Raw genomic sequence first — 23,637 nt, 5'->3', positions numbered from 1 at the left:
CCCGTCTGTTACTAGAATTGCCCCATTGCCGGAGAGGCATCTCGTGACTGTGGGGGAAACCAGTCAGGTGATTTACATTTTTTCCACGTTTTTTGTGGGCAAAGAAAAGGTTCTCTTTTCTTAGAATGGAAAAACAGAAACTCTAACTACTAAAAGGAAACAAAAAACTCCAATAATAGCCACTATTTATACTAAATGCTATCAAGAAAGAAGAGACTACTGCTCTTGCCATTTGAGGCCAAAAGTGGTTCGCCCACGCAGCGCTAGATAGCTTCGAGGCAGACCACAATGGAGGAAGGGAGGGAGGACGCACATGTGGGCAGAACAAACAATGCTACCTAAAATATCGGGTTAGAGATGCAGGGGCGCAAATACACCTACAGTAGAGCACCCGTAAAAGACACTACTCAAAGAGAATATATGGCTCTTTTTTTTAAGATGCAGATACAATTGCTAGATATCTTCTACAGACAAAGTACATGGATGTGACGGCTTCTCTTATGGCCAAACAATACTTAGTTTAGCATACCTATTACTAAGATTGCTTTGAAAAGTGGGGTCTGTTGGGTGGAATAAACCAACTCCCTTAACATTGAAAGCTTGCTCTTCTACTGGAGAGAAAGAAAGTCAGATTACTGAATGGAGTCTTTGCAAGGAGATCATCACTGAACAGTAATAATTGTAGTGTATAGTCTTATAGACCGTGAAATGGTTTGAGAAAAGCTCAAGCTATCATATGAAGAGAAAGTCAGAATGAGACACAACACTGGAAAAATCTTTGCTACCTAAAAATCTTCATTCAAAACAGAAGGGTGATGGCCAAGCAAAACAGCTGGTATTCTTCTCTGTAGATGAGCCAAATTTTGGAATAAAGGAACAGAGACTGACAATAATCGTAGGGGGTGTGTGTGTGCGCGCGCGCGCACACACACACACACACCTCTTAGTAACCAGTCAGATAAAGATACAGCTGCAGACCATGTCTTCATAGGTGTGCATGGCATTTTGTGCTATCTCATGGGGCTGTCATGACAAAATACCAGTTGGCATAAGAAGGGATAAAATAAAGAACCCAGTATTGGTAATGAATCTGACCTACTTTAAAAAAAAAAATCTAGTGACATTTCCAATACATTTAAAGAAGCAGGGGGAGGTGGCATTGACAACAACAATTTGGAAACTGATCCTCTTAATCATCCCTTAAATTGTCTTAAGTACAAATTGGGACAATTGTCTCTAATCGCTTCCTATTCTTAAAATCTCTGTTGTAATAAAGAAATATCAAGAATAAGAAACAGATTCCTCTTTGCCTGGTGAGAACAGGTTCTATAATTTCTAGATCTACCAGAAAATACTTCCTGTTTTAACAATATCATGAGCAAAGTCCCTGGAATGGGAGAACATGGAGGTATTCTTTTACCTTTCCTCCAATTCCTTAGTGACAAAACATAGTAAGTCAGTGTCACAGATGGTCATTTGACCTTTCCAGTTGAGGGAGCTTGAATTTAACTTTCAGTAACCTCTAAAGAGGCCCAAGACTTTCAGGCTGATATCACTGAGCTCAAAGAACAGATGCTAATCCTACTTTTCTTTTTATTCATTTTGTATTAATTAGGTCAGAGATCCAGATCATTGCTTCATACTTTAGGATAAAATCCTAAATTACAAAGCCAGGCATAGTGCTTACTCACTAAACAGAATGGACAGCTGAGCCTTAAGCATCAGAGTCCAAATAATGCATTTAGAGAGCTCTAGATTCCTCTGAATGGTGGCAACAAAGGACCGTTTAAATGCTTCTGAAAAGTGACCATTTTATAACCAAGATGATAGTTGTACTTTGTCATAAATGCCTGATTCTTTGCCAGCTTCACAGATAAAGTTAAAGGATTGCCAGATGGATTGGACAGTAACAAAACAAACTGGGCTGGGGGAGTGCTAAAAAACTCTTTCTGCACTTCTCACTACGGACAAATCCAAAACCTGCTGAACTCAGTTCTTCAATAAGCTCTAAAAACACTAATTGAGAAGGCATCTCCCTCTTTTTCCTTGCCTCTCAAAAAAAAAAGTTGAAAGAACAACTGCAAGACTAAGTCCACTGATGAATCTTCATGTCCTGCAAGTACTTACACAATGTTGCAAACACTAAACAAAGAATGTGAAACTCTAATATAAAAACTAAAGATAGAAAAAGCATTTAAAAAAAAGACGTGTAAGACAATTACCTTTTCCGTAACTGGTGTTCTTTGAGATGTGTTGCTCATGTCTATTCCACAATACATGTGCGTGCTCGCCACGTGCACCGGTGCCGGAAGTTTTTCCCCTAGGAGTACCCATAGGGGGAGCGCCCCAGCGACCCCTGGAGTGGCACTTCCATGGTGCGGTATAAAGGGAGCTATGAGCTTCCCCCACCCTCAGTTCCTTCTTGCCAGACAATTCCGACAGAGGGGAAGGAGGGTGGGATGTGGAATAGACATGAGCAACACATCTTGAAGAACACCAGTTACGGAAAAGGTAACTTTTTTCTTCTTCGAATGATTTCTCATGTGTATTCCACAATAGGTGATTCCAAGCTATATCTGTTGGAGGTGGGTAGCAGTTCACAAGTTCTCAGGACGGAGGACAGCCCTGCTGAACCTGGCGTCATCCCTGGTTTGGGAGACGATCACATAGTGCGAAGTGAATGTGTGAACCGAAGACCACGTGGCAGCCCTACAAATGTCGAGGATGGGGACATGGGCCAAGAAGGCAGATGAGGCCTGTACTCGAGTCGAGTGCGCCTTCACAATTGGTGGCGGGGGGATACCCGCCAGCTCAGAACAGATACAGATGCATGAAGCGATCCAGTTGGAAAGCCGCTGAGTGGAGATCGACCAACCCCTCATGCACTCAGCCGAAGCGATGAACAGTTGCGAGGGCTTTCTGACCAGCTTGTTCCGCTCAGGTAGAAAGCCAGAGCCCGTTGCACATCGTGCATGTGGAGACGGCGCTCCTCACTGGACACGTGGGCTTGGGGCAGAGGACTGGCAGAAAAATGTCCTGACCCATGGGAAAGGCGGAGACCATCTTCATGAAGAACGTAGGGTGTGGGCGGAGCTGGACCCCGTCCTTATGAAAAACCGTGTATGGAGGCTCGGAGGTCAGGGTCCTGAGCTTCGAGACTCACCTGGCTGACGTGATCACGACCAGGAAGGCCACCTTCCATGCTCTGCTGTTGTCACCGGGAACCTTGTGACCGTGTCAATGAGCCCCTTCAGCATCTCGAACCTGTCTGGTGGGAGGGAAGCTGTGGCTGAAGAGGCATCCAGGAGCGCCCCCATAAACTCCATCCTTTGAACCGGGACTAACGTGGACTTGGTGTCGTTTACCAACAGGCCCAAGGCGGTGCACGTGGACAGGAGGAGCGTCACATGATCCCTCACCTGTGACCAAGAGCTGCCCTTGACCAGCCACTCGTCCAGATAGGGAAAAATCTGGACCCCCCCCGGTGCCTGAGGTAGGCCACTACCACCGACATACATTTTGTAAATATCCTGGAGGCAGTGGACAGACCAAACAGGAGGACTGTAGATTGGTAGTGATTCTGCCCCACCACGAAAAGGAGGAAGTGTCTGTGTCCCTCGAATATGTGAATGTGGAAGTACGTGTCCTGCAGATCAAGGGCAGCGTCCCAGTCCCCGGGATCCAGGGAGGAGATGATGGAGGCTAGGGAGACCATGCAGAACTTGAGCTTCACCATGAACTGGTTTAGATCTCGCAAGTCCAGGATGGGACTGAGTCCCCCTTTGGCCTTTGGAATAAGGAAATAGCGGGAATAGAACCCCTTGCCTTTGAATTCCCCGGGCACCACTTCCACTGCTCCTAGGCCCCAGAGCTGCCCCACCTCCTGCTCGAGCAGGGCTTCGTCCGAGGGTTGATCCCTGAGGACTGGGGGGGCACCCCTAAGCGTCCCATCAAAATCGCCTTTTCCCCACCTGTTTGCCCTTGGAGGACCCAGGTTGCGGGGCTGGCCTTGACTGCCTCTGAGGGCGCCTTTTATAGTCCCGCGCCTTCTTATAGGCGGCCTCGTATTTCGGGTGGGAGGCCTGAGCGAGAGTTTGCTGCGGCTTAAACTTAGATTTAGCCGGAACATAGAGACCCAGAGTCTGGACGATCGTGCGGGAGTTCTTTATACCATGCAGCTTTGTATCCGTTTGTTCCGCAAACAGAGCTTTGTCATCAAACAGGAGATCCTGCATGGTGGCCTGCGCCTCACTGGGCAGCCTGGACAGCAGGAGCCACAACGTCCTTCTCATGGAAACCGCGGAGGTGCGGCCATATCCGCCGCATCTGAAGCTGCTTGCAGCCACTGTACCCTCCTCCACCAGCGCCCTGAACTCCTTCCTATCACGCTCCTGCAGGGAGTCTTCAAACTTGGGCAGGGGGCCCCACAGACTGAACTCATGCCAGCCCAGGAGAGCCTGGTCGTTTGCCACTCGTAACTGGAAGCTTGAGGATGAATAAACTTTTCTTCCAAAAGAGTACAGCCTCCATGAATCTTTATTTTTTGGGGTAGGGCTGGCTGGCCCTGCCGTTCCGTTCTTGACCGACTCGACCACCAGGGAGTTGAGCACCGGGTGGGTGCATAAGTACTCGTGTCCCTTGGCGGGTACAAAGTACTTGTGTTCTGCCCTCTTGGAGACGGGCCAATGAGGCCAGTATTTGCCACAGGGCATTTGAAATTTTTGCCACCCCTTCATGGAGAGGCAAAGCTACGCTGCTCAGTACTGAAGAGGACAGCGCATTAAACAGGGAGTCCAAGGGCTCCTCCATCTTCTCTGCCTGGAGGTGGAGGCGTGATGCCACCCTTTTTAGGAGTTCCTGGTGGGCCCTAAAGTCCTCCTGCGGGACTGTGGGGGACGGGGCCGTAATCGCCTCTTCTGGGGAGGGCGAGGAGGCCGGTGCGGTACTTTGGGTGTCCGCCGGCACCGGAGGGTCCACCACCTGGTTGGTCTCCGGGCATGGTGCAGAGGATGTACGTCCCACTGACTCCTTCCTCGGAGGTCTGGAGAGGGAGGCCGGTGTTGCCTCTGAGGCACCGGTTACCAAACGAGCCCCCACCGGGGGCTGCGTCGGGGGCCACAGTGCCCACTAGTACCACTGGGCCGGCCATGGGGCCTGGAGTCACTGCACTTGCTGCGGCACCTGCTGCTCGGCCTGGCTGGCCTGGACCATGGAAGGACGACTACGAGCTGAAGCCGGGCTGATGAATGACCTGCCACTGTCCCGGGACCGGAAGGAACGGCAGTGCCGGGAGCAACACCAACCACGGGACCGCGATCCCAACGTGGAGGACCGGTACCATCGGCAGCAGCTGCTCTGCAATCGGCTCCAATGGGCGGACCCGTGATGGTGAGATGCCAGTGATTGATGCCTGGGGCTGCGGAAGCGATGCCTTGGTGGGGTCTTGGAGCGGGATTCCAAGCGGTAACAGCATCGACGTCCGTGCCGTGACCAGCTGCGGTAACCCCTCTGAGATGAGGGCCTCTGGCGACATCTGCCTCGGTCCCGTCAGTACTCACTCCTTGAAGTGGAGCGGTGCCAAGAGTCTCGGTCGGATGGCATCCAACCAGACAGTCTGGTGGGAGTCGAGGGTGATCCATGTGGACTTTGACCTGAACGGTTGCTGGGCAACGAACAGCATCGGGAACGTTCCCGGGACCGGGACCGGTACTGAGCCCAGGGCGACTGTGGAGATCCCAGCGGTGGCTTGCCCCTGGAGCGCGGGACTGACATTGGCGGCACTCCTGGTACCAGCATGGACAGGACATAGAATCATAGAATATCAGGGTTGGAAGGAACCTCAGGAGATCATCTAGTCCAACCCCCTGCTCAAAGCAGGACCAATCCCCAATTTTTGCCCCAGATCCCTAAATGGCCCCCTCAAGGATTGAACTCACAACCCTGGGTTTAGCAGGCCAATGCTCATCCCGGGCCCCCTGCAGGGCCTCCGGCAGAGAGGGCATCCGGGGAGGCCTGGTCTGAAGCGACCGAGCTACTCCGCTCTATGTGAGTCAGAGGCCTAGAGGCCGGAGAGGATTGAGGACTGCCTGACATGGGTCTAGCCTCTGCCCCAGGTTTTCCTCAGTGCCGCTGTGAAGGCGGCGTCCTTTTGCCTTCTTGTGTCCCATGGACGGGGAGCGGTGCCAACTGGTGGGAGACTCCGGAAGGTTGCCGTGCACTGACACGGCAGTGCCAGCTCAGAGCGGCGCGCCGGAATCGGGGTCAGCGCCAACTCCATCAGAATGGCCCGGAGCCTAATGTCTCTTTCCCTCTTGGTCCGAGGTTTGAACGACTTGCAAATCTTGCAACAATCGCTGATATGGGTTTCTCCCAAACAGCGTGAACAGCCTGCATGCAGGCCACTCCGAGGCATAGATCGCCTACAAGTGTTGCACGACTTAAAACCTGGGGAGCGGGGCATGCCCCGGCTCAGGCTCTCTAACTGAACAGCTTACTAACTACAGGTACTAACACTGAACGAACAAGCAGTTCTGGGGACGAGCTACAGCAAAGCAGGAGCAGAGTACTTCCGATGCACCTTCACTGGCAGCAAGAAGGAACTGAGGGTGGGGGGAGCACGCAGCTCCCCTTATACTGCACCACGGAGGAGCCACTCCAGGGGTCGCTGGGGAGCTCTCCCCTACGGATACTGCTAGGGGAAAAACTTCCAGCACCGGTGCACGTGGCAAGCACGCACACCTATTGTGGAATACACATGACCAATAACTCGAAGAACACAAAGTGAACATTGGGTAAAATAAACACTTTGTGTGAGCTTAGGGTGGATTTTAAGACATTTTCCTTACAATATGTTGTCTCACTAGTATTCTCTCTGTGTCAAGGTATTCATATTTTAACTGCTTTCAAAACAGTTTGATGAACAAATCCAAAAAGAATGTCTGGAAGCAAGTTAATGAAGGGGAACATTAAGTTAAAAAATTGTATTTTGAAGGTGACTTGCTTATAAAAATTAATCCGTCTACTCTGTTTTCACACAAATGCTGGAAGCAAGCTATTCAGTGAATAAATAAAAAAGCAATTTATTTCCATAAAGTTTTAATTATGTCAGACTACATTTAGGAAGTCTTATTTTTCGTCTTTATTATCTTGCTCCCTACTGTACATATGTTAAAAAAAAACAAACAACCCAAACCTCTCTTATTTAAGATAACACCAAATTAACAAAAATAATGAGGAGTCCAGTGGCACCTTAAAGACTAACAGATTTATTTGGGCATAAGCTCTCATGGGTAAAAAACCCACTTCTGCAGATTTACGGCCAAATAAATCTGTCAGTCTTTAAGTTGCCACCAGACTCCTCGTTGTTTTTGTGGATACAGACTTACACAGCTACCCCTCTCATAACATCAAATGACACCTTCAGACTTGATTCCTGAAGCAAAAAAAAAAACCTCTTACTGCAGTGGTTCTCAAACTTTTGTATTAGTGACCCCTTTCACATAGTAAGCCTCAGACTGCGACCTACCTTATACATCAAAAATAAGTTTTTTTTAACATTTAACAAATGCTGGAGGCAAAGCCTGGTTTGGGGGTGAAGGCTGACAGCTCGTGACCCCTCCGTAATAACCTTGCAACCCCCTAACGGGTCACAACCCCCAGTTTGAGAACCCCTGTCTTACTGTTTCATCCCAGAAAGACAGTGCAATCCAAAAAGAATTACTTACGCAAGTGTCATGTTGTTGCTAGGGTCAAGGCCAACCTCTATAACCGTAGTACCCTCTATGTCCACCTCTTTGCAGGGAGTAGTGTTTCGCCCAGTTACCCTGCAGGCTTGGTAGAACCCATGTGGCTTCACTCGACCAGAGTCATTACCCACAAACACTTGCAGCACTACTGGCTCATTGTGACCTTCCAGCTAGAACCAAGAAAAAAGAAGTAGATAGTAAATTGACCTTATAATTTATTATGAAATAAGACATTTTAAAAACAGTACAACTGAATTGCAATGTTTCAGTTAAAAGATACACAACCTCCAAAAAACTGACTGAGAGTAAATGAACAATTTCCAAGGAGGGAGAAAGCAGAGAATTTCTATATAAATTTACAAAATGGCAGACTGATGTTTTGTTCTTCTTAATATCACATTGCTTAGACTGTAGCCTCAGGGATTTCAAAACCCGATTTATTCTTCCATAAAAAATATAAAGTAAACAGCAACTAGCATTCTCAGTTAAAATGTATGATCAATGTTGATTCACTGTCAAAATATTTTATGAATAAAGGCTTCTTAGAGACATCTGTTCATAGGTGTCAATCAATACGTTCAGTATTAATGTGCTACCCACAATCAGTTTGCAGGAGAATACATTTATGCCATAAGAAAAACGTGTTAGAGTATTACAGGACTTTATAAGACTAAGTGTTGGCATTATATGTAAATTTACACTCCAATTTCAAACAAAATAACCATTCCTAAGCTTTTTATAAAAATATATTTCTACATTAGATTAATGAGCTCTTAAAATGTTAATTGTTAACACTGTTTGTTCTTTTATACTCTGCATACTGATCCTAATCCTGTTTGAGCCACTTCAGAAACTCCTCGATCACAACAATGCCATGCAGTTCAAGGTAACAATTTCACGTTAACTAATGAAAATACTTCTATGAAATTGCACAGAGGAATCTCTATTACACTGTAGAGCAATTAAGAAAAAGGTTTTCAAAAGATTAATTGGTTTGGAGGAATTTTATATTTGAGAAAACACCCATCACTCAATGTATATAGTGATTTAATTCTCCAATATTTTCTCTAATCCCACTTTTAATTAATAATTTAAATTTGTGGTTTGGTTCACAGGGAATAGATCAAACATCCTGCAATATTACAAGTGCAATTCCTATTAACTAGCAGGAACAGGTTTTTTGCATCATTGTTTTACTAATGGCACTTACATGTTCAGTTGGATATGAAATTCATTGCACCATTCATGTTGCAACCCTTTGATAAAAAGTTATTCCAAGAACCTCTCCAGCTATAATTGTATCCAAAATCAAATTCCCATTCCAACCAACTATGCTTTCAAGTTTAAACAAAGCTCATCTTCAGCCTACACACTTACAGTGCCACTTGTACACAGCTCTTATACAAGTCTAATAGTGTCTGGTTTATGATTTTCATGAGGATTTTTCATATCTTTAATGAGACATCAGTACATACACAATGTAATTTGTCTACTTCCTGACAAATATCTTAACAAACAGGACTCTGCTTTTACTTAGACGGCAAGAACTAATGAAACTGTTCTCTCCGTTCCTGATGCCTTTCTAAAATATATTCAGTATTTCTTCAATGAGCAATAAAGGATTTTCTGTGCAGCATCATGCGCAACCATGGAACTGTTAGATGTGAATTGAAAGCTTACTTTTTCCAGACTTGTTTAGTCAGATGCTTTCACCTTGGATTTTTTTAATTGAGTACATAATTGTCTTAATATTATATTATAGTTTTGGGGGAAGTGGAGGTGGATAGATTGAGGTTGTTTTTGTCTGGCATTTTAGTTTACCTTGAAACATGAAGGAACAGCATTATGATAATGTCAAATATATTAACAAAAAATTGAAGACAGGATTATGTTACACTAATTACTCCAACTACTCAAAGTGTATATGACACGGTCATTAAACAGCAAACTAGAAATGAAAGTATATATGATGTTTCACAGCAGAGAAAGGTAAACTGTGCATGCATTTGACTCAACAGATTTTAAACTAGAAGGCACCATTATGACCATCCACTCTGGCTCCCCTGAAAACAGAGGCCAAAAAACCTATAATAATTTCTGCATCAAGTCCACAACTTCTATTTTAACTGTAGCATATCTTCTAGAAAGATATCGAGTCTTGATTTGAAGACTTCAAATGATAAAGAATTCACCACATCCCTTAGTATGTTGTTCCAGTGGCTAATTCCCCTCACTGTTAAAGATCTGTTCTTTATTTCTAGTCTCAATTTGTTTCACTTCAGATTTCAGCGACTAGATTTTATGATGCCTTAATCGGCTAGATTAAAGAGCCCTCTACTATCAGAAATATATCCCCACATAGATAGATTCTTATGTTTTAAGGCCAGAAGGGGTCATTAGATCATGTATTCTGATCTCTTATATAACAGGTCACAGAATTTCACCGTTACTCTGTAGTAAGCCCAGTAACTTTTGTCTGACTAAAGCATACCATCCAGAAAGGCATCCAATCTTGATTGGGAAAATCTACATGTGCTTTATCTGAAAATTTTCCTTCTTAGAGTAATGAGGTCTACAAATACATGACACTGGGTCTGTCTGTCTGTACATGCAGTCTTGGAGGCAGAGCAAATGTGTCAATCAGTGTCCGGGGAGGAGTGGCTCCACTTCCAAGAAACACCCAGTTGAGACACTTCTGTAGCCTAATACATCTCTGTGCTAGTAAGGAAAATTAAGCAGTAAGATTAAGTAGAACAATACTCCTTCAGAGCAAGGAATTCAGTGAATAATAAACTGAGTGCAATTAATAATCCTATGTGTTTCCCCAATTAGCCCATTCAGAGCGGGTTGGATCTGTGGACCCTCCTACTCCAAGAAAGGCAATTTTGAGGTAAGGCACAGATAAATTTTCCTATTCTTATTCACAATGAGTTCCACAGATCCATGACACTGGGATTTTCATAGCAGTGTCTACTAGGGGGAGGGTGGCAACTATATGTTATATACAAAAAGAAGGTAAATACTGGAATGCTACAGCAAAGAGCACGTGTCTAACGAAGGCAGAATCAGAATGTCTGCATGTCAAGGATGTAGAATGTGGAGATAGTATGAACAGATGACCAGGTGGCTACTTTACAGATTTCCTTGCACGTAAAAACATAATGAGCACACTGGGTCAGACCAATGGTCCATCTAGCCCAGTATCCTGTCTTCTGACAGCGGCCAGTGCCAGATGCTTCAAAGGGAATGAAGAGAACTGAGCAATTTATCGAGTGATCCAGCCTGTCATCCAGTCCCAGCTTCTGGCAGTCAGAAATATAAGGACACCCCAGAGCATGAGGTCCTGTCTCTGACCATCTTGGTTATCCTCCATGAACTTATCTAATTCTTTTTTGTATCCAATTATACTTTTGGCCATCACAATATCTCCTGTCAACCAGTTTCACAGGTTGACTGTGAACTGGGTTAAGTACTTCCTTATGTGTGTTTTAAACCTACTGCCTATTAATTATATTGCATGACCCCTGGTTCTTATGTTATGAGAAGGGATAAATAACACTTCCTTATTCACTTATTTCTTCACTTATAAACAGGGCTGTCCCGGGGGTGGGGTGGGGGAAAGAGGCTTGGGATGGAAGTGATGAATTTGTCATTTCCAGGACCAACCGTGCCGGCCAATCGCACTGGCCCACAGGGCCCCTGAAAGCGTGGGGCCCAAAGCAGTCACCCCGATTCGCCGTACCCAAGGGATGGCTCTGCTTATTGACCTCTGTCATATCCCCCAATTCGTCATCTATTTTCTAAGATGACTAGTCCCAGTCTTTTTAATCTCTTCTCATATTGAAGCTGTTCTATACTCAATCATTTTTGTTGCCCTTCCCTGTACTTTTTCCAATTCTAACATATCTTTTTTTAGATGGGGTGACTAGAACTGCATGCAGTATTCAAGGTGCAGGCATACCATGGATTTATATAGTGGCATTATGATATTTTCTGTCTTATTATTAAGGTTTTGAGTATGTCACAGAAGTTGCAGAAATCATGGGGCTGGGTGCTGGACGCTCCTCTCTCCCCATTTTGTCAGGGATGTTTTTAGTAAAAGCCAGGGACAGGTCACAGCTTCTGTGAATTTTTTTCAATGCCCATTACCTATCCATGACTTTTACTAAAAATATCCAAGACAAAATCGTAACCTTACTTATTATCTATCCCTTTCCTAATGCTTCCTAACATTTTTTGTCAGCTTCTTTTGACTGGTGCAGCACATGGAGCAGATGTTTCCAGAGAACTAGCCACGATGACTCCAAGATCACTTTCTTGAGTGGTAACAGCTAATTTAGAACCCATCAATGTGTATATATAGTTGGGATTAGGTTTTCCAAAGTGCATTAATTTTGCATTTATCAACAATGAATTTCACCTGCCATTTTCTTGCCTAGTTACCCAGTTTTGTGAGACCCATTTAAAACCCTTTGCAGAGCTCTGGATTTAACTATCCAGAGTAATTTTGTATCATCTGCAAATGTTGCCATCTTGCTGTTTACGTCTTCTCCCAGATCATTTATGTATATGTTGAACAGCACTGATCCCAGTACAGACTGTTGGGGGATCCTGCTATTTACCTCACCACTGTGAAAACTGACCACTTATTCCTACCCTTTGTTTCCTATCTGTTAACCAATTACTGATCCACAAGAGGACCTTCCCTCTTGCCCACTGACACCTTACTTTGCTTAAGAACTTTTGGTGAGAAACCTTGTCAAAGGTTTTCTGAAAGTCCAAGTACAGTGGATCACCATTGCCCACATGCTTGTTGACTCTCTCAAAGCATTCTAAGAGACTGGTGAGGCATGATTTCCCTTTACAAAATCTATATTGACTCTTCCCCAACACATCGTGTTCATCTATGTGTCTGATAAATCTATTCTTTTCTGTAGCTTCAATTGGTTTGACTCATACTGAAGTTAGGCTTACCAGTCTGTAATCATCACTGGAGCCTTTTTTTAAAATCTGGACCATATTAGCTATTCTCCATTCACCTTGGACAGATTCAGATTTAAGCAATAGATTACGTACCACAGTTAGTGGTTCTGCAATTTCATATCTGAGTTCCTTTAGAACTCTTGGGTGAATCCATTCCAGTCCTAGTGACTTATTACTGTTTAATTAATCACTTTATTCTAAAACCTTGTGTGAGGCATATGATTCTTCTGCCCAGGAAATTGCAATATCTCTGAGGGAGTGAGCTCTGATTTTGGAAGATGGAGTTATGCTTTTTTATTTGCATGCTTCTGAGATACAACAGCTCAGCCTGGAAATGGAGGATTCTGAGGCCTTTGTTCCCTTTGGAACCAGATAATAAAGAACAAATTATTTGTCTTTCTAAACCAAGTTGTGCAGTGGATATATATTGTGAGATGTTCAAGTGTACCACAATCTCTCTTTGGGATGCAATGGAGCTGGGTAAAAGGATGAAAAGATAATATCCTGTGCTCTCTAGAGCACAGAGTCAACGTTTGGTATGAAGGCAGTATCGGTTCTGGTTCTGAATCTGACTTTATCTTTATGGAAGATGCAGCACTCAGGTTCCAGGAAGAGTTCCCAATTCAAACACCTGCAAATTCATGGGATTACTAACAAAAAGACCAGTTTAATGGTTAGAAAATCAGAAGATACTTTCATGAGCAGTTCAAATGGAGGGTCTATAGTGGAACTGAGAATCAGGTTAAGATCCCATGCAAGAACTCTGCACTTCAGGAGAACATAAAAGGGATGTCCATCCCGTCCTGTTCTCCTCCCCCCCACCCAATCTCTCAAAAAAGCATACCATCTTCTGGACAAGATGAAATCCACTACTTGTCTGTTGTGCTAAGGACACTAGACGAAGCAGCAACTTGACTTTTGGGTGTCAGCATAGCTTGAGTCCATCTTGAAGAAATTCAAGAATCCATGGTAGCAGAGAAACCCTTGTCCTGTACCAATGGGTAAACCTCAACGAGGTCCTTAAAATCCACCGAGTTAGTAGATTTATTTCTGACAGCTAAAAGTGTGGATATTACCTCTTCTGACTAACCTTTTTGGCTTAAAAGGCTCTATTCAAAAAGCTGGATTCTTATTACAAGAACAATTATGCATATTAGGGTACATTACACAGCAAAAAAATAAAGAAATTAAAAAATAAAAACAGAATCCTGGCAGCGAGTCTCAGAGCCCGGACCAACTGATTTGGGCTCATGCTATGGAGCTAAAACTAGCAATGTAGATCTAAGGGCTCGGGCTGGAGCCCTGACTCTGAGACCCTTACCCCTAACTAGGTTTCAGAGCCAGAACGTCTATACTGCTATTTTTAGCCCCACAGCATGAGCCCAAGCCAGCTGATTCAGGCTCCAAGACTCACTACCAGGGATCTTTATTTTTTTGTGTTTTTTCTTCCTCTGGGTAGACATATTTTTCGATTGCCTTCTGGATGGAATGCAAATGGAAGGTCTTTGTGCCATGTTGAGGAGATTGAGAACCAAGGCCTCATTGGCTAAAACAGGAGTACCAGAATTACCGCAGCTGGCTCTCTTCTGATCTTCTACAGAGTTCTAGTGACAAGAGGAAAGGGAAGGAAGTCATATCTTGCCATCTTTGTGACAAGGCATCTGTTGCTTTAGATTTGTGATTCTACTGGCAAAAGACGAACACTGAAAATTTGTAATTCAGGTGGGGAATAAACAGATCTATCACTTGGAGACTAAATTCCTTTAGCAGAAATTAGAACACCCCTGCGCATAGTTCCCATACTGAACGGTCTAACTTATGCTGGCTGAATGAACTACAATCATTTCCCTTTGGTTATGAAGCGAAGTGACTCCAGATTCCTCTTTACACAAATCATCAGGAGGTGAGGTTCTTTTAGTACTGTTGGCATGTGACATGGCTCAGGTGTTGTCGGTCATGTTTGGACCAGATCCCTTGAACAATCTTTGTCCCTGTCTGAGCACCCCATCCCTCCAGATTGCATCTGTGGTGACAACAGTCCTGACTGGTTTACCTTTTGGGAAGCCTGATTTGAATCTGCTCAGACTCACCCAACATCTGAATAACTTGGAAATCTCCTAAGGAGAGACACCATCGCTGAGCAGAAGAGAAGAGGAAACTCACGCAAGCAGAGGGTCACTAAGAATATCCACATAGGAGATCACTGATTCCCAGAAGCAACAGAAGCTCATCTTCCCAAGGTTGAGGGGGACCAGACTTGCAGTACTGTCCATCCATGTTAGAATTGCTTGTTAAAGACTGTAGGGGCCCTTGGGGTAGTAGAGGACAGTTCATGTTTGTTTATGTTGTAGTCCTGATGCACCCTGGCAGTTTTCATGCCTGAAAAGCTTCACTGGCCTTTTGATATATTGCTTCAAACTATGCTTCCCCAGAGAAAGGAAGGGAGCTGCCACTCATGCTGGGTCTGGGGCAGCTGCCTGTGCCAGCCTATGTGATTTTGTTACCACTGCTTCCTGGGTGCTCTTTGGGTCAAGGAGGGATGGCTGCAGGAAACCCTGCCTTAGCTTCAGAGAGGCTTGGGTCTCCATGGAACAGACACAGATCTCCACCAAGGCACTCAGTCACTAGGGAGATGCTGGAGACAGTTTCTGGTTTTCCCTCTTTTCTTGGCCTTTTCCACTATGCTGCATTCTATATGGGTGAGCAGGAGGCATGGAGAGTCCCAATAACTATGAGGAGAAAAGGAACCCACTCTGCTGATGAAGGCAGACCCTGAAAGCCTGGAGATGTAAGCCTTCCTTCCCACCTCTTTTCTCTTCTTTGCATTTGTTCTGAAGCAGGGAGGAGCTGGTCTGCCTGCCTGCAGCTAAGGAAGCAGATGAAAAATTGGCAGTTTCTCAGAGGTGGAGCCACTGCTCTCCTGGCATTGACAGACCAGTTCAGTCTCACTCCTTGGCTGTACATAGCAGAGACCCAGTGTCATGCATCTGTGGAACTCATTATGAATAAGGACTGAAAATTTAAAGAGATGGAGAAAGCACTACTTCTCTGGGTAGTTTATTTCAATGGCTAATCACCTTCACTGTTAAAAATCGAAGCCTTATTTCTAACATGAATTTGTCTGTTTTTAACATCAAGCCATTAATTCTTGTTCTGCTAGATTAAAGAGACCTTTAGTGTCTGGTATTTTGTCCACAGGAAGATACTTGTACACTATAATCAAGCAAGCTCTAAATCTTCTTTCTGAGAAGTTAAATTGATTGTGCTCCTTAAGTGTCTCAGGGTATGTCTAGACAGCAACTGGGAGCGAGCCTCCAGCCCAGGTAGGCAGACTTGTGCTAGCTGCTAAAACTAGCTGTGTGGACTTTGGGTGCCAGCAAAGAGTCAGGCTAGCCACTGAGCTCTAGCCCACACAACCCCCATGGCTTAAGCTCTGGTTGCTAGACAACGTGTCCTCCACACAGCTAGTTTTAAGCGTGCTATCCTGAGCTCTGCTAGCACAAATCTGTCTACCCGCACCGCAAGGCTCACTTCCAGTTGCAGTGTAGACATGCCTGCACTGTAAGGCATTTTGTCCAGCACTCAATTCATTTTTGTGGCTCTTCTCTGCGCCTTCGCTAATTTTGTGAAGCCTCTTTTTAAAATGTGGATTCCAGAACTGGATGCTGTATTCCAGTAACAGTCTAACCAATCAGCCACACAGAGGTAAATTCACTTCTCTGCTCCTACTCTCTACTCCTGCATATACATCCAAGGATGACATTAACCCTTTTCCCCACATCATTGCCCTGTACTACTATAAACAGACTACCTTTACAGTTGGAAAACCTTGTTGTGTCCTGTCTTTCACTGAGCCTCGGCTGCCCTCAGTCAAGTACCGAGCTCTGTGCTGGGTCTCCGGCTGTACCACAATCTTCAGCTCCTTGCCTTCACTTTTAGTAGGATACTGACCACACAGCATCGGGCTCTTCTTCCCTCCGGCTCCTTTCTGGCTTTCTGATGCTCTGAGAAGTCCAAGCAGACCATTGAGAACATGTTATAAGAAATTCCCATATAAAAACAAATCAATGTAAAGAAGGGCCATAGATCAGAGGTGGGCAAACTACGGCCTGCGGGCCACATCCGGCCCACGGGACCGTCCTGTCCGGCCCCTCAGCTCCTGGCCCAGGAGGTTAGTCCCCGGCCCCTCCCCCGCTGTTCCCCTCCCACGCAGCCTCAGCTCGCCGCACGAGCAGTGGGACTGCAAGCTCCTGTCGCTCTGAGCAGCATGGTAAGAGGGCAGTGGTGGCGTGTGTGCAGCAGTGCAAAAGTTGGCTAGGGAGTCCCAGGGGGCAGTCAGGGGACAGGGAGCAGGGGGCGGTTGGATGGGGCGGAGGTTCTGGGGTGGTCAGGGAACGGGGGGGGATGGATAGGGTGTGGGAGTCCTGGGTGGCCTGTCAGACTGTGGGGGTGTGGATAGGGGTCAGGGCAGTCAGGGGACAGGGAGCAAGGGGGGTTGGATAGGGATAGGATCCCAGGAGGCGTGATTTGGGGAGGGGGAGTCCCAGGATGGGGCAGTCAGGGGACAAGAAGCAGGGGGGGTTGGATGGGTCAGAGGTTCTAAGGGGGGCAGTCAGGGGGCAGGAAGTGGAAGGAGGCGAATAGGGTGCAGGGCGAGGCTGTTTGGGGGGCACAGCCTTCCCTACCCAGCCCTCCATACAGTTTTGCACCCCGATGTGGCCCTCGGGCCAAAAAGTTTGCCCATCCTTGCCATAGATTAAAAAAATAAAATGGCAGGTGAAATATTTATAAGAGCAAATGTTGAAGTTAGACTTGTCTCACTGACAGAGAAGGAACCCTGGAGGGTAAGGCAGGACAACGCTTCCCTGTCTCCTCCATTCTATGAAAATATGAACTGTTTTTCACATAAATAGCAGAGGGGAAACCAATTAGCATTACTAGAATACATTAATAATAGGAGGAAGACATATATGGTCTTCCCAGTATATTGTATAATCAGAAAACGTAGGGAAAATGATATGCATATTTGTAATATGACCTAAAACCTCACCAGAATTAAGGTTAAATTATATAAATTTCTTCTTAGACAGAAAAACAGCCTCATGCCTGTCTCCTCCTGAATTTGCATGACCATGCAAGTTCACAACTAGTATTTGGCAATTTCTGTCAGATCAGATTGAGCAATTTATATGAAAAAGCTGTTTCAAAAGTATTTGGCTTAAGATGATTTGCCATAATTGCACTGATTTTAAAACAAACGCAGTGCATGCAACAAGACTGTCTTTTCCCAGGTGTTTGGTCTTCAAACGTACTGTATCTTGTGATCAGTTCCATAATTAAAACCTGAACGAAGAAGCCCTCCAAAGTATAACATTTCACAATCAATTTTTTTGTCCATTTTAAAGGATCAAGAGAGAATGTCTCACTGACCTTATACAGTGGAGGTTTGTAGAATATCATGAACCAAAGTCTGATAAACACCTTTACCAATAGTGAACAGAACTATTCCCCTGGCAACTGGGGTAGGCTGGGAGAGGGCTTAATCAGTTTATGCAGAATGTACGTTTTAACTGTATCAACAATTAGTTTCTGCATTTATGGCTGTGAAGAAACCGTCTAAATGTCAACTAGCCAGTGTTACCTTCTTGAGTGTGTGGATAGCCTGAAAAAAGGGAAAGTGTGAGATTCCCTCGTTAGCAATTTGGCTGGGGAAGGAAAGGAAACTTCTTCTTCCTCAAGGCCATTCACTGATGGTGGACCTATTTCCTGGCAACTTTGCCAGCCTTAAACCTGGAGAGGCTATTTACACTCTGGAAGAGGTGATGGCCCATGGATTTACACAATGGTGGATCTGCAAAGTATCCAGCCTGAAATTCTCACTGTACAATACCACAGAGCAAGGCTCCATAATCTACAGGAAATGCACATCTTCTTTACAGGTTTCAGAGTAACAGCCGTGTTAGTCTGTATTCGCAAAAAGAAAAGGAGTACTTGTGGCACCTTAGAGACTAACCAATTTATCTGAGCATAAGCTTTCGTGAGCTATAGCTCACTTCATTGGATGCATACTGTGGAAAGTGTAGAAGATTTTTTCATGCTTTGTGTGTATATAAAAAGATCTTTACACTTTCCACAGTATGCATCCGATGAAGTGAGCTGTAGCTCACGAAAGCTTATGCTCAAATAAATTGGTTAGTCTCTAAGGTGCCACAAGTACTCCTTATCTTCTTTACAGGCTTCCCCAACTCCTTGCCTAAGTCCTGTATAGCTGAACCACAGTAGTTTTGCTACAAGACAGGCCTTCATTGTTGTAGAGAAGAGTGCAAGTTTTTCCCTTAATACTGCTACATGTCTGATTTTTCACAAGATTTCATCCATCATGCTCTCAGCTGTACCAAATCTTGCAAGACCCTTGAACACTTGCAAAAAGTATGAAAGTAAATCTTCTGACTAAGCATCTAGTGGATGATTTATCAAGGGCTGCAGAAACTTAATTTTGTGTATTTATGAAATTTAACCTCTCAAGAGTCAAACTGTCCTCTGAGCCCGTTATTTATTCAATCTTAGCACAGAATCCCAAAGTGCTTCACCAGACCTGTTTTGTAGGCTTGCTTTCAAATTAAAAGAAAAGATGTAGAACTTAGAGGTTATAAAAGCATACAAATTGCAATAGTACCATTTTATGGCAAGAAATCCTTATTATTCAGCTTCAGTGTAGCCAAACAGCCTGTTACCACAAAAACCCCTTCTGTTTTATTTTCACCCAGTTTTTTTATTCTACAGAAACCCTCTTCCAGTTGGAACAATCTACACAAGTTCAATGAAACACTAAGTAAACAAATGTAGAGAGCAGTATGATTTACACTACTGTCCTAGTTAACCAAAAATACTAACTACATTCAAGGATTTTAGATTATCAGTTCTCCATAGTTTGTTAGGAAATTACTGCAGTATACTAGCAGTTGAAAGAATGATGTTAAGTTTTGAGTCACTACATTTTCTCTGCTTTTCATGACATCCAGAATTTTAAATCATGTAATTAAACATGGGAATCAGAAAAGGAATGTTAAGCAATCTAATTATTATGAAAGTATAGTCATATTGTTCAGAGCTCTGAGATTGGGATTCACATTTCTTTGCCTTTACAGCTCACCTAATTACCTATGTCACAAGAGAATTCTCAATACAGAAACATATGGGTCACACATTTTGATCTCTCACACTCAGAATTCCAGCTAAACAGATTAATGAAGGACACTAAGATCATAGGAATTGATGGGAAGGAGAGACAGACATGTGACCTATTAAAAGTATATACACATTTAATACTTTGGCCTCCCCAGGTTACCTATGTGTTTTCTTTAATTATTCTACTTTTGAATCCTGAGTTATCTTGCTTGGTAAAATACTCCACATATACTGTGTTATTTTTCTTTGAAGAGGTACTGATTGCCAATTATTTGGCATGTTTTCCTCTTAAGAGTCTCTTGAAATTATGGTTATTATTTACAATCTAATTACCTATATTAGAGAGGAATTTTAAATATTTCACTGGAATCCCTCTCATTTGTCCCTGTTCCCAACTATAAAGGAGAGCTGGTATTTCTACACTGTCCTTCTAAATTCAGTTACCTTTTACTCCCAGAATCAGTGGCATTCCATTTTCTATGCCTGTGCAAACAGCAACAGCAATATTTTACATATACTTATTTATTAATTAGCTTAATGGGTATCAGAACCAAACAAATCATTCTGACTGGCATGGACATTCAAGGCTGGCATGGACATTCAAACGAACTGCCAAAGCCAAATGCTTTTATTAGAACACATTCCATGATGCCTACTCAAAATCTCAACATTCTATTTTTGTTTTGTTTCTTCATTGTCCTGATAACTTAAAATGTGTGCCATCTGAACCATAGCTGGTCCAAATGAAGACTTGAGACTAATAGTGAGACCGAGACTTGGCATGATTCCAATGGAGGAACAGGAATCCTCCTGTTTGCCCTGGAAAATCATCAAAAATCAAAGCCTTTTAAAAAGGCTTTCACGAACTCTCTTCACAGTTTCTATGGAAGTGGGCTTTTTTCCCCTAGCTCTGACAGAAGATTAGAAGTCTCTTCTGAGGCAGCTAGTATTTCAATTGCATGAATTAGCAAATATAACAAATGTCATCATCCTCCCTCTTCTCCTGATGCCAAAATGTGAGTCAACTAACTTGTCTGAGCTCCACTAGGCAGAAAAGCAAAAATCTACAGTCACTCCTACAATCTATGTTTGTAGTGCTGCATCTCTGTACTCTAGACATAGATGTCCCCCTGCAGCCCATTTCTTTATACACCGGACACTTGCTAGAACGCGAGATTTGGGATCCATGAGTGGTACTGCGTTAACGCGGGGACCGCATAAAAATGAATTCCAATTAAACTAACTAAATTTCGGATCCATGGCCGCAACTGCGTTGTGTGTGAATTTGCGCTAATATAGACGCACGTTCTAGCAAGGGTCTGGTGTACTACCCACTTCTGATACTAAAGCATCTACTTTTAACTAGAATCTGCTACCTGGAACTTTATTAATTTTCTTCTTACAATCTAGATATATTGTATAATGCATACTACTATAATCAACCTTGTTCCCAATGTTCCAAAAGGTTATGGATATATAAACATAACCTTTCCTTTACTAATGCATACTGCTTAGCTCCTGTTATGGTAGTAATGAACATTTTGCTAGTTTCTTCATTATTAAAGCTACAGAGGTCACATGTCTGCAGCTTACTAAACCTGTGCTCCCTGTCTGGAGAAAACGTCTATGCACACACAATTCTTGTCTACAGGAAGAGCACTTCTTTCCATGGTAACTGATAATTGCCTTCTTTCCTGTAAGCTTGGTGCAACCTTGTTTTCTAGCTTTCCAAACAATTTATTTATTAATCTGAGAAGCTACAAATCAATTTTAAATACTTAAAATTTCACAGTATTATAAATTTTTCCTGGTGAACTTATCACCAGGATGTTGGACTGTTTCACTTATACGTCTAGACCATTTGTGGTAAACAGACAAAAAATTGTTCCATTGATCAAGTACTTTTTTGCAGAAGGCAAGAGGAAAAGACTGGGTGGCAATGTTTACTCTGCATCCTTTGTTGAGCCTGGTTCTCATCTTACCAAATGAGATATCTACCATGAAGCCGCAGGCCACTCTGGAGAGTTTCTTAGAATCACTTTCTCAAAGCAACATTTTAAGTATGGAACTGCAATGACCCTGGGAACACAGACTAAAGGCTGTTTCCCTTAGGAATATGAAAAGCTCATCTTTCCAGTCAGTCATATTTTAATGTTCACCATTCCAGTGATGAACATTAGAACACATTGCAAGCACATACATAAAAGTAAAAAATAAATCTACCCACTTGACTGCAGTATAAAACTAAGTACTAAAGAAGCCACAGATAAAAAAAAAACAAACAAAAAACCCCCCAACAAACTATTGTAAACTCATGGACGTTTTCTCTCTCTAAAGCAACTACTGAAATGTATTTAGTAAACTGTGTGAAGTGGTAGAGATGAGAGACCACCACCCAGGCTTGCCCACATACGAACACACACATGCACACAACCCAGAAGCACAGAGAGAAACAGGATTAGAGATTTATTTCTGAAAATCAAATACAGAAGTGAGTTCACATGAAAAACAAAATTTGGTTCAGCATATAATCTTAACATTTTATCAAATAAAAAGTGAAAGAAGACGTGTTAATTTAAATGCTGAAAAATCGTAACAAGCAATTAACTTCTATATCCATCGCTCTCTCTATTTGATAAATAGAAAGACAGACAGAAGCAGATAAAATGTATCAACTGAGATCCTCACATAAAAATCTGAACAAGGTATTTTTAGGAAGACAGTGTAGAACAGTTGTAAGATCTCTTCAGTACTTATAGCTCTTTTTAAATAGACTTTTTACAGATGGAGCCATAGAATTGAAAAGCTTTCTATCCTTTGGGAATCTCAATCCACTGGGGAAAAAAACTTGGATAATCTCACCAGTACTGGACTGAATAACTAACTAAGCCTAGAATATGTTATATTGCAATAAATCTTAGCTTTACTTCTCTGTAAAGCTTAGCAATTTTAGAAGAAACTTATGAGCTAAGATATAAAAGGGAAGGAGAGGCTGTGTTTATGTGAAAACCTGAGTAGAACACTTGAGAAAAGTCAGGAGTATGTTTTATTAGCTTGGTGTTACATATGGTGATAGAACTTTAAAAAATGTAGATACCAACCCATTTCCTGCTTTTGAGTTGCCTTTGCTGTCCGTGCTGAGCTGAGAAAGGACATAGTGAGGCGCTTTGGCACTGTCGGCATCAAATATATCCATGCTGGATCCTTCACAGTCTCGACGTTTGATCCCTGGCCTCTGCTTTGGATTTCGTTTGCGTGATTTACGTGGCACCTCAGTGTTATCATTGTAGGAACTGGTGCTCATGTTACTGAAGTTGGAGGGGGAATCCTCCATCCACATAATGCAGCTCTGCTCTGATTCCAATCCACACCCTTCATCTTGGCAGGACATCTGACTGTTATCCAGCAAATCCTCAGGTGGTGGTGAGATGTACAGGACTGTATGTCTCTTCGGCATTGATTGTTGCTGCTGGACTGTGTTACTGGTTAACTGCTTTTCACTTACCCCTCGGTTACTTACCCCCACGACTGAGGAGCAGCTCTCCACTTGCATAGCCTTGCTGTCGGTGACTGAGGTAGAGTAAATGGTAGGACTGGAAGAGGTGGTAAAGGAGCTGCAAGCACCGCCCATGGAGGAAGAGGAGGGAGCTGAAGAAGCATCTGCGGTGTACAATTCAGAAGTAAATACAAGATACATGTTTGCACCTGTGCTGGCTATAGC

General features: G+C 43.6%; 1 protein-coding gene across 1 annotated transcript in view; it reads right to left on the bottom strand.

Annotated features, from left to right (window-relative positions):
• The window catches only part of NFAT5 (nuclear factor of activated T cells 5), a 147,800-nt gene that overhangs the window by 57,449 nt on the left and 66,714 nt on the right, over window positions 1–23,637 (bottom strand). Inside the window, exons 3-5 of the mRNA XM_077831518.1 lie at window positions 23,018–23,576; window positions 16,540–16,732; window positions 7,725–7,915 (exon numbers count right to left, since the gene is read on the bottom strand). Of these exons, the coding sequence (XP_077687644.1) occupies window positions 7,725–7,915; window positions 16,540–16,732; window positions 23,018–23,576 (943 nt within the window). The remainder of the gene's footprint in view (window positions 1–7,724; window positions 7,916–16,539; window positions 16,733–23,017; window positions 23,577–23,637) is intronic.

This window comes from Eretmochelys imbricata, chromosome 12, assembly GCF_965152235.1.
Source record: "Eretmochelys imbricata isolate rEreImb1 chromosome 12, rEreImb1.hap1, whole genome shotgun sequence".
In the NCBI taxonomy this organism is placed as follows: Eukaryota; Metazoa; Chordata; order Testudines; family Cheloniidae; genus Eretmochelys; species Eretmochelys imbricata.
This window is presented reverse-complemented; position numbering and strand designations above follow the sequence as displayed.